Source organism: Rhinoraja longicauda, chromosome 33, assembly GCF_053455715.1.
Source record: "Rhinoraja longicauda isolate Sanriku21f chromosome 33, sRhiLon1.1, whole genome shotgun sequence".
NCBI classification, from domain to species: Eukaryota; Metazoa; Chordata; class Chondrichthyes; order Rajiformes; family Arhynchobatidae; genus Rhinoraja; species Rhinoraja longicauda.
In genome coordinates, this window is record NC_135985.1 from 18,573,335 (window position 1) to 18,585,620 (window position 12,286).

Below are 12,286 nucleotides of genomic sequence, written 5' to 3' on the forward strand. Positions count from 1 at the left end.
ATCTGCCATGTATCCGCCCACTCACACAACCTGTCCAAGGCACCCTGCAGCCTTATTGCATCTTCCTCACAATTCACACTACCCCCCAGCTTAGTATCATCTGCAAATTTGCTAATGGTACTTTTAATCCCTTCGTCTAAGTCATTAATGTATATCGTAAATAGCTGGGGTCCCAGCACCGAACCTTGCGGTACCCCACTGGTCACTGCCTGCCATTCCGAAAGGTACCCATTTATCCCCACTCTTTGCTTTCTGTCTGTCAACCAATTTTCTATCCATGTCAGTACCCTACCCCCAATACCATGTGCCCTAATTTTGCCCACTAATCTCCTATGTGGGACCTTGTCGAAGGCTTTCTGAAAGTCGAGGTACACCACATCCACTGACTCTCCCCTGTCAATTTTCCTAGTTACATCCTCAAAAAATTCCAGTAGATTTGTCAAGCATGATTTCCCCTTCGTAAATCCATGCTGACTCGGAATGATCCTGTCATTGCAGAAATACGTTAGGCTGACAGTTCATATCTTTACACCCTCCATTTCTGTTAAAGATTTCTGTAAAAAAAACATTGACATAGTTTATAAATAGAACAGCCTAAAATATTTCAATTGATCAGTGCAATATAATTACCAGTACAATTTCATATTACATTTCTTCCTTTCTCTATCTTGGGTACATGTTTGATCAAGATCTGTCACATTTTCCAGTGAAGAGCATGCCAATCTGTTTCCAGTATTCTCCTGAATAAGGTGAATATGCTGTGGCCATTTGCAACTTGCACATGTTTAGTGGGAGCGACAAGATTGGCTGTGATGCTGCTCATGGAGGAACACCACAAAACACACTAATATTCAAGACGGGGTCTGAACAAGACCTCACCTATCTATGTTCTTCAGAGATGCTGCCTGACCTGCTGAATTACTCCAGCACTTTGTGTCCTCTTATGTATTAACCAGCATCTGCAGTTCTTTGTTTCTACATTCCCATATATTCAATGTGCACTATCTGATGGAGAGGTAGTACCCACACTGACTACATAACCAGTAAAGTATGTCCATCTCTCGAGGAATTCAGTAGAAACCTCAATTAGAATTCACAACCTGCTCCAAAATCATACCATTTTTTCCACAATTTTAATGTTACACTGCAAACATGTATGCTACTAGCATTTAACAGGTCATAATAAATGTTATTCTCTCCCACATTCATTTCTTTATTTCAGGCAAACATGCTAATATAATTTTAAGTTATCAGAGTGATCGGCTGATGACTAAGTAAAGCAGGTATTGAGACGTAAGAGATGCAAATGCTGGAATATTGAGCAAAAAATAAAGTGTTGGAGGAATTCAGCAGGTCAGGCAGCATCTGTGGAAGGAAATGGTAAAAATCTTGTAAAAACGACATCTGGCCATTTCCATCCACAGATGCTATCTGACTCGTTAAATTCCTTCAGCATTTGTTTTCTGCTAAACCAATTATGGGTTGAACGCAATTTTCTATTGATCTTTTGGCCGGTCAGCAACATGTCGGGATTTGAGAGTGAAATCTTTAGTGAAAATAATTGAAGATTTTGTGTTTTTGAAGGAATCCGCCCTAATACTTGAATGTTTGCCAAACAAATGTTTTTCTTCATGTTCCTTCTGCCTGCCAATCCCGCAACATGCAGTTCCTTATGGTCCTTCACAACAAATGTGGAATAGTTCTCTGATCTGACTACTTTCAGATCATATTAATCATTGACAAAAGGATTTAATATTATTTAATATAATATCAATTTCACAGATCATGCTCTAAGATCATATACTGGTTCCCCCTCAAAATGGAAAAATACAGATGTTAATCTCTTTAAAGTTTCTTCATGAGCCCTGGATGTTGCATTGTCCGGATGAAATAGTGGCCAGGCAGCAGTGATTTCACTCAAGTAATGTACAGTACAATCCTTTTAGCCAATGAGTTCATTACACTGTAAAAAGACTTACCATCAAGTGATGAAGGACCAAAGGTGGTATCTTACCATCACTCACTGATGATCAGTATTTTGAATACTAAATTTAAACTAAACTAGAAACTTGCCGTTTTTTATTTTTATTTATTAAAGCAGCTTTTTTGTTGTTGTTTCACTGTAGTCTGTGAACATTACACACACATCAATCAAAATCAGTTTCTAATTCCACCAAATAGAATTAACCTAAGAAGGATAGTTCCTTGACATCTTTCCAGCCTTGACAAAGTAGGATAAAGATGTTTCCCTTGATATTCTAGTGGTGTAACAATAAATATGTTCATTGATCTTTCCTTCCACGTCCTTTAATGGTGCTGCTGCAAACTTCTGCAACTCCTGAGGTTGCCACTGAATGTCCATTGAACTTTCACTGGAAAATAAAAATGGCGGCTGGGATGGAGACCGATTCTTCCCGCTGGTGGAGAGCTTGGGGAAGAATCAGTCTCCATCCCAGCCACCATTTTTATGCTCCAGTGAAAGTTCAATGGACATCCAGTGGTAGACCCTATGAGTCATGAGACCCAATCAAGGTTGTGAGGATTGGTCAGTGGAGGGGTGTTGGAAAATAAGTCTGCTGTGGGAGGGGGGGGGTAGGTTGGTGGTTGATGTCAGTAATCAATAAAGTGGTGGTATGGACAATTTGGTGGACATTGGACTTTCTGTGATTCTGAAGCGCTACACTGCTGGAAACTATATTCTGCATTCTGAATCTCCCCTTTTGCTCTACCTGTGCTTGAGTTTGATTTGATTGTATTTAAAAAATGGTATATCTGATTTGTTTGGATAGCATGCAAACAAACATTTTCACTGCACTTCACTGTGCAAGTGAGAATAAGAAACCTAAACCTGAAGGGGGCTTTGGCGTGGGCTTGCGGAAACTACTGGATCAGGTGGGAGATCAGGGGATGGTGGAGTTGTTGCAGCTTGGGGAGATGATTGGTGGATGTAGGGCAGGTGTTGGTTTGATGGACTGGGGGGAGGTTTATTTGTGACTGGAGAGTATGGTCCCTTGGGAAGATCGGGGGAGGAGCTACATAATTTAGAGATGGGGAGTTTTTCATGCAGCACTGAGCTCATTAGGTTTACATACCCAATGAGACCATTTGCTGTGCTGGGACAACATAGTCTAATATCCGTGCAAAGTTCCAGAGGGAGCGCTGATTGAGGAATGACATCTATCTGGCTTGTGAGAAATGCCTCAATGAATTTGCAAGGGAATTCAGAATAGCCTAAAAATAGACAATAATCTTTTTCACATACATTTCAACCATATTGCACTGAAATCAACTGAGTTCAATGCAATCAAATTTTGAGCCAGCGGTATTGAGCCATGCAGCCCTTCCAGCTTTGATTCCCACTTGGTGCTATGTGGGGAGTGTTCCAGGAATCTGAAGAAGGGTCCCGACAGGAAACGTCACCTATCCATGTTCTCCACAGATGCTGCTTGTCCTGCTGAGTGACTCCAGCACTTTGTGTCTTTTTCTGTAAACCAGCATCTGCAATTCCTTTTTTCTACCAAGCACTATAATTATCCTTAGTCGTTAGCTGAGGAGGGAAAGAATCATGCTGGGTTCCTATACCTGATCATTGTAAAATAAATCTCTCATGCAAAGCACATGGACTTAGTCAAAAGAGTTACCTGTGCAGTCCCAATGCTTGTTCATGCAATCAGGCATGACCACATTTTTACTTGAGAATGGCCACTTGAATTACACTGAACATGAGTCAATACCTTCAATACAGCAAAACCATGATCAAAAGAAAATAATTTTTACTATGAAGGGAAAGAATTTGAGGAATTTATAGAGGATGAGAAAACTGGAGGTCACTATCAAATTTATGAGAAACAGTGGCTGGCTCAGAGCACAGAATGTAATGGCAATCGATGCTTGCCTTCTCTTCCTTATTTGTGGAGTGTAACCTTGCCTGACCCAGATATTTCAATGTATGTCACTTTATTTGTACGCTTTCTGGAGTACAAATCTATGCAGAGGAATTGAAGTTGTTGAGGGACATGGCTTTAAAATGTGGCTCACTTAGTTCAGGGCCATTCCTACCAGATCTGAGTTATATACAGTATGTGTGTACACTGTAGTTTATGGCGATATTTTCATTTCACAATTGTTCAAATGAGAAAATAGAGTCAAAATCAGCGTAAAACAGGTATAAATATCTCAGCATTATTTTCAGAAGATCTATTATATGTTTGTCCCCGGCCACCCAGCTTTTTAAATATCGGAATGGCCCGGATAGGGTGCTGTTAGCCTTGAAGTTTAACCTCTATTAGAAAACACTGTGGGCTGCCAGTAGCTGCAGATTACCCTTTCTCAACAAAATGAGAACTGACAAGTTGATTTTAAGAGGCTGGTTTGTCACTGTTTACCTAATTTTCAAAGTTGACACAGAAAATTAGTCTGGCTGGCACTCACTCCGTGGCCTGCTTTCCAGTCCATTGACTCTGCCTCTTCCTGATGACCTCTTCTCATTCAGCGAGTGCATGTCCATGGAGCATCAGAACATTTATTTTTACCAAATTCACCTGATTTTTAGATGTTTTCCTGAACCTCAAATAGATTCACATTCATGCTATGTTGTATATTCTTTTGAGTGTATCTACTATGGTGTTTTGTGTCAAATACCATAAATTAGAAAATGCCGAGCCTGAAATATTTAATATCATATCATTGTATGAATGACACTTAATAAAATTCTGCCGGCTGTTGCATGCTTCTCAGCATTTATGGAAGGTTTAAATGACACAGAAGCTACTGGGGCATATAAATTTCAATGGCCCTCCTCGAGTCCCTTTGTGCCTTGTTTAAAAACAGTTTGTATTTTGGTATATTATGAGGGATAGAAGATTTGGAAGTGGAAATGAGTATCTGGAAATGGAGTTGCACAAAAAAAGAGACTCAGGGAAGTTAGAAAGAACAAATTGGTGGTCGTAGATTCATTCAATCACGGCTTGTTTAGCTTCTTGTTCAGGATTACTGTTAAAAGTAACAATGACTGCGTTTCGCTGCATGGGTTAACTTGCCCGTATTGTTTCCTACATAACCTTTTATGAATATTGCTGTATAATGATCCATATTAAGAGTCACGTTTACTCACTTGTAAGCATGCTCGCTAAACCAAGATTTGAAGAAAAGGTCAGCTTGTACTATTTAGTTGTATTTACTTCAAGCTTTTCATTCCTCGGATGAGGCTCTGCACCGCTGGAGAGAATTAAAGCAATTTAATTTTGCTACTAGTGCCAGGGTTCTCACGCTATCAAACCTAACTGATTTGCATTTACCCACAGTCTTCAGCTCAGACCTCTTAGAGGTTTCTTCTGCAGAACAACTCCTCCAGGGTTTGAAGAAACTAGTCAAATTTCTCACAAGCATCAGCGGACATAATCGCTACCTTTTTGACCGTGGTGTTAAAGAGCGCTATCATTATTGTAAAATCCAAGATAAGATTTGTATTCTTGTTTAGTGCAGGTGTTGAAATATTTGCATTCACTCTGTGGGTTATTATGCATAGAAAACGGCCGCTCTTGATATCAGAGTTACTCAGTACAGTTACTGTAATTGCAAGAAAAGAACTAATTGTTTTTATCTTGCGGCTGTCTGCATTACCGTATAAATTGAAGGTAAATTAAGGGACAATTACTCTCATTATGTACCGTCTGCCCTGCTCCCCCTATTGAGGTGAGATTAAAAACATTCGCTTCAAAAAGCTGACTTAGTTGGGCGACATTTAAAGTTTTAATTTTCCTTCTCTATGGAGACTGGCCATTACAGGTTTGTACACTCAGTGGGAAGCAGTTGAGTTGAACTCAACCAGCAAACCTGTCACTGAGTGGCATCACAGGGAGTAATGGTCACCAACTTTTTAAACCTGAATGCCAATCAAGAAATATCAAAGTCAAGAAACTTAAGTACCACCCGGTGTGCACAGCAGTCCTGGAAGTTTCCTGGCTCAATTGCTAAGCAGTTTCATTTCCTGTGGAGCCATTCATTGATAGCCCTCCAGCAGCCCACTTTAAGTATATTTTTGTTTGTCTTCTTTTGTTTCCTTATTCTGTGGTAACCTCTTAATTGTTTTCTTCTTTCATTTAATTGGCTTTAGTACTTTTTAATTTGTTCATATTATTAATCCACAAAAAAACCTATATTAATTGTATTTACAACATTCATCTCAATCCGTGTTTTGAGTAGATCTTTGAGTTTATGAAGAGTGTATTGATGCAGGTTTGAATCCAACACACTGTGCGTGACGGCAGTAATTAAACTATCACTGTCTACTTTAGAAACTGCAATTTAAGGAATGTGTTGTTTCAACTCCACCTCACAGTATGTCCTCGTCCTAAAAAAAATGGATCATCTCCAAAAAATAGATATGCTCAAAGTGGCACTGCCTGGCCTGGCTGTGCAACTAATGGTCTTGTTGGTTAGTGTTGTAGTTATTGATTCCAACTCAGGTAGCAGCAGATTGTATGAGAATGGAAAGGTCATCTAGAATACTGTAAATCTGTGCCATTTTATCCAGTATTTGTACCACTTTATGTGCTGGTGGTTTAATGATTCAATTAAACTGGCATTCAGTGACATTCTGAATGTGCTGCTCGGTATGAAAGATTAGAAATAGTTCACCATACACTATGCATTACTGTGAATTCATTTTGTTAAAAGTTTACAGGTGCTGTTATGTTACCCGAACATGAATCAAAATTTATAAATTGGCATACTTCGTGGAAAAAAATTGAAACCTAAACTGGTTAAAATAGCAGCATCTCATGTAGAGGACACAAAGTGCTGGAGTAACTCAGCGGGTCAGGCAGCATCTCAGGGGAACATGGATAGCTGAATTTTCGGCACGGGACCCTTTGCAGACTGATTGTTGGGGGTGGGAGGGGGACGCAGGTAGAAGAAAGCAGAAAGAGAGGAAGGACAGGAAAAAAGCCAGGCAGGGACTAGGTTGACACAGGTGAGGATGGTTTTTGACAGGTAGATAGTTGGACAAAGGCCAAGATGAAAAGACTAGAAGGAGTGAGGCAAAGGGATTGAAGAGTTGCAAGCTAGAGGAAGGAATGGAGGGGGAGGGGAGAAATGGGTGCGAGTCGAGGTGCGACCCAGGGGAGGGAAAGTGGGGGAAAGAAGGGGTGGGTAAATTGTGGGAGAGGGGGAGGGTTATGCAGTTACCTACATCCCTTGCTGCATGTTTTCAAGTTATTTCTTTCGGGTATAATCCATTACTAAGGATTGTGTAAAATGTGCTTGGAAGGTGTATATGATAAGCACCAGAATGCCAATTCATCCTGGACCTCCTTTTAATAATGCAATGGCTAGATATTTCCTTGACACTCCATTCCCAAAATATTGGAAGCTTTGAGTCCATAGAGCAAGTTCCATTATAAACCTGAAATAGTTTCGCTGATTTCATCTGATGTATAGTTCCTAGCAAAACTAGTCCTGTAAGTTTGTTTTTTCTAAAACTAGGGCTGTTAAGAAATGGAAAGTCTTGGAATTATGTATTAATATCTCGGGAACATTTCAGAGTGCTCTGCCTAAATATAGTACTTATAAAATGAAGAAATAATAATGCAGGAAATGTGTTCGAAGAGGCGCATAATTTAGGGAGCATTTCAACCATTATATGCATTGCAAAATTTACCAAAAGGAATGTGACAATGTTACGGGTAAAAGAGGGGTTGTTTTTTTATGGTCTTTCCCAATCAGCGGCTTGTAATCGTGGGTGGACCATTAGAGAAAGTCAAAGTTGATGTTGGAAGCTTTACCTCGCGGTCAGGAGCAGACTAATTACTATTTTGAGTCATAGTGAATAGCAATAGGGGTGTACCTACGGTCTAATAGAAATGGCAGGTCATGTTTATCTAAATTGGAAGACATGATTTGGTAAAGTCAATTAAGTTATTTTCAAGGATAACTGTTTCTCATAGTATAGAACAAGATGGGAAGACTTAAATGTTGCTATTTGAGCTCTGTTGTAATACTGGTTACCCTGTGTCCTTGCTGTATTAGAAGTGGGAAATCAGCCAGAATGTTTGATAGCTAGCTGGCGACCCACAATATCTGGAGTCATCTGTTCTGACATTTGTAATGATTCCCATGCATACAGAGCCAGTTGGGCCTGATTTCGAGCAGTGGAACAAAGTGGAACACTGAGTTCACTTTTGCAAAATCACAAATATATGATTTGTTAGTGGAAACTTAACTTTGTGCATTTTTAAATCCAACCGTGAATGCAGTTGAGAGGTTCCTTCCCTCGCTCGTTAGTGATTTTTGAGCCCAATCCCATTCATAAATTGAGAAAAGTTAGACAGCAATTCTGTTTTTGCTCCTCTATACAGGGTGTTATTTTACAGCCGTGGTTTGTTGTCTGCCAAGTGGTTAAGGAATTTCTCTAGTACTGACTAAATAAAGATTGCTTGAGATTATTTAGTAAAATTTAGTAAATAGAACAATTTTTCATCCCAACATTTCTCATGGCCTCATCATCTCTTCGCTGAACCTAGCCATAAAGCAACACCTGAAATAGGGAGCTGCAGATTGATTAGATCTTTGGGACAGGCTCCTGTCTAATCCTGGGTGTTCTTTGAAAAGCTTCCCCAAACCTCCTTTCCTTGGTGTAACAAGTCCAAACAGACATCTTCTGCACTCCAGCTTCCCACCTTCCAGATGACTCCTCTTTGACCACTTTATTTAAACACAGCACGTTACAACCACTTTAGGTTCAGCTGCGAGCAACAGTGTTTACTTCTCCACATACGACCATTCAACACAACAGTGTGCAAAAAGCTTGAATCCTTTGAGTCAGGAAATGTAAGTAAAAGTTTCTGTAGTGTGTAATAGCAGGTAATTTCAGCAATGAAGTGTTCCTGCTGTGGATCTACACTTAATGTGAGCTAGGTCGCAGATAGGTCCCTTAATATTACAGAGCTGTTCTGGGACCCGCACTCCTGTCAAACAAGGCTTCATGCCAGGGGTGCACATTGCTGAATCAGGATGTTACACTACAGGGAATGCCTGTGTGCGTGCTTCCTTCTGTGGTCACTTTTGAAAGAGAATCTCAATGCGGAAAAACCTGGGAAATATAATTGAATCCCAATAGTTATTGGATTTATTTTTCAACGTATTTTGCTTCACTTGCAAAGTAAAATCATTGTTATAATCTTTTTTTCCCCACAACCTTTCTTTGCAGGTTCATCCATTTGTTGTGCACTACAATGACAAGAACTCTGAGGTGGTTTCCATGTGGGTCTGCAGGATGCTTGAAGAGAGGCGTTCACAACAGGGGATCCAGTGACCAACCACAACACCAGTGGCGTTACTCAAAAGAATATTATCAAGACAATAAAATCTCAACAGAGCAAGCCATTTTATTTCCCCCCCCCCCCCCTCCAGTATTGCCAGATCAATGTGGCAGAGTGTTCCATGGCCACAGCACGCCTTACATTATCTCTCGTCTGAGCAGACGACATCTGTAACTGTCCGCTGACTTGGCAGGTGGTCTCAATTACTGGCATCATGACATGATCTATAGATAGTCCATGAGAAGGGTTAGATCACAGGGGGTCCTCGCATTTCAACCAGCAGAGCCCAGGAGTTTCACGTCTAATTCACTGCACCATTCATGTGTGCCTGTTTGTCCTTTGTGAATTCTGACACATTCTGCCTGCTCTTATGAGACTGATAATATTGTGTTGGAGAGAGTGATCCTATTATTGGACCTGAAGTTATGCTGATATGGAAAGCAAGACAAGCATCTCTCACTCTCCAACGTTGGAAAAACAGTTAGAAATTTGGATGCTCGCTTATTTCTTGCAATTGCTTTAAAGCATTTTGAATGCAAACATATTGGGCCTTAAATTTGTTTTCTTTTGTCATTTATTTTAAATAATATGATCCAATTTATAATGCGTCCAAAGCTATGTTATGCAATTATGGTGTATTTTTTGTAAAATGTGGATTTTAGATAAAAATATGCACATTATGTACAGTTTTATATTGATGAAATCAGTCGGTGTATCACTATCAATTTGCTGTGCATTGCACTTCATCAACAGAGTATTCTGTGCAGTCACACATTATACATTTTTCTTCTGAAGAAGTTGCTTATTTTATTCAGTGGTGAACATTTTCTGTTGATTTTCCAAACTTTAAATAAAATGTTAAACCCCAGTAATGTATATCAAGACCATATTCTTGATTAAAGTGAGTTGTAAGTTGCTATTCCCTCGAGGCAGCTGCAAAATGTGCTTTTACATAAAGGGATTTGTGATGTGTTGGCCAGAAGGAGGAGCCATGGTAAATCAAAAAGAAAGAAAACTATCTCCATGTTCATTGGTGACATTTACATCTTTGTATCTGCTTGTTCTGAATGCAAACCCTTTGAACAAGCAAATTAGCGTTTATTGCGGCAAAAAAGAGATTTCACATCAGAAAGGAATAATGTCATAGGTGGTTGATCTTTTATCAAACATTTCGATTGAAAAGTCATAATCAGAAATGTTAACTCTTGTTTCTGTTTACACATAGCTGCCTGCACTGCTGAGTATTTATATCTTTGTAAGCCTAACTTCTTGTGATCTGTGTACAAGGAAGTCCAGTTCGTTCTGAACACCATCACTCTTGCCGATTAGAAAATAATCCAGTCTCTCTTTTTTTTCTATCAAAATACTTGTCTGCACATTTGTCCACATTATATTCCAGTGGCCACATCTTCAGCCATTCCCTTAATCTTTCTTAACAGTGCTGATGTTTCTCTGCATCCTTCTCAACCAGCTCTGCAACATGCGCAAACCTGGACATCTTTCACTCGATTCCATTGTCCAAGTCATTGACTTAGATTGCAAGCATCTGGAGCCAAAGCTAAACAAAACCTCCCAAAACAAATCTTATCCATTAATTTCTACTCATTGTTTTCTGCCCCTTAATCAATTCTCAATCTAGGTATTTTGCCTCTGGTATGTGCATTCAAATTTTGTTTAATTATTTCTTGTCTGGCACGGTGGCGCAGCAGTAGAGTTGCTGCCTTAGACTTAGAGCAGCGCCGGAGACTCAGGTTCGATCCTGACTACGAGCGCCGTCTGTACGGAGTTTGTACGTTCTCCCCGTGACGTGCGTGGGTTTTCTCCGAGATCTTCCGTTTCCTCCCATTCTCCAAAGACGTACAGGTATGTAGGTTAATTGGCTGGGCAAATGAAAAAATTGTCCCTAGTGTGTGTAGGATAGTGTTAATGTGCGGGGATCTCTGGGTGGTGCGGACCCGGTGGGCCGAAGGGCCTGTTTCCGCGCTGTATCTCTAAATCTAAAAAAATCTAAAAAATCATATTGAAAGGCTTCTGAATGCACAAACACACCACATCAACAAGTTCACCCTTGTCTATTCCGCTAGTTAGAACCTACAAAAACTCTTCATTGATATTGTAAATGTGCAACTGCACTGGCAAATATGTCTATTTAATCAGTCATTTAAAAGATAGCACCTCCATCCTTGCAATATTTATTTAGTATTGCACGAAAGAGTCAGCATAGCTACCTCCTCCATTGTGGCTTGTTCCCAAACCACCAAGCTCACTTCCAGTGAAACCAGTTTTCACTATAAAGCCAACAGGTAGTATGTGTTTCAATCAGACTTAGATAAAACTAATGTTAATGAAATGTAAATGTCACAGCTTGATCATACTTACTGGAAGTAAAATTTAAAAGGTTAGCATTATAAGTAATTGCCACAATCATCAATATTTCTAGGAACTAAGATCTATGATCATTAAGTGAACCAAGATTGGAACATTGGAAATGAGATCTTTTATCTCAACTTATAAATTTGGACATTCAAACTGGTCACTGGAGTATCTCTATGATTGTTGTTGTATTAGCAGTCTACAAAATAATGGCTGATGTGCGAGATTGAGATTTAGTCTCTTGGCAGGGTTTCTTTCTATGTTTCTTACCAGTTTTAATAAGTTTAGGTGGAAGGAGTTTTCAATGAAAGGAACATATTCAAAGTGTTTTCCTGGGTTCCTTTTGGTTAGCCCTGCACCGCTGCTGCAAGAAATTGGGTGATCACTTTGCTTCCAAATAATCATAAACAGATCCCTCTCCATTCAACACTTGATTTTCTTCAAGTCGTTTTGAGTGAGAGGCCCATGGCTAGCTCAACTCAAACTAGAATGATGGTCCCACGGTGCATCACTCCAAATGGGTTCCACAATACTCGTGAGTCTTGTGATGACTGCTGTCTAAAATGACCTCAGCTATTGTGTACATGCATCCC

At 39.8% G+C, this 12,286-nt stretch overlaps 1 protein-coding gene across 3 annotated transcripts in view; it reads left to right on the plus strand.

The window, feature by feature from the left end:
• Positions 1-10,159, plus strand: part of map2k5 (mitogen-activated protein kinase kinase 5) — a 239,605-nt gene extending 229,446 nt beyond the window's left edge. For all 3 annotated transcript variants that reach the window (XM_078427570.1, XM_078427571.1, XM_078427572.1), the window contains one exon: positions 9,209-10,159. In XM_078427570.1, coding sequence (XP_078283696.1) covers positions 9,209-9,313 — 105 coding nt within the window. In that variant the 3' untranslated portion in view covers positions 9,314-10,159. The remainder of the gene's footprint in view (positions 1-9,208) is intronic.
• Positions 10,160-12,286: the final 2,127 nt, after the last annotated feature.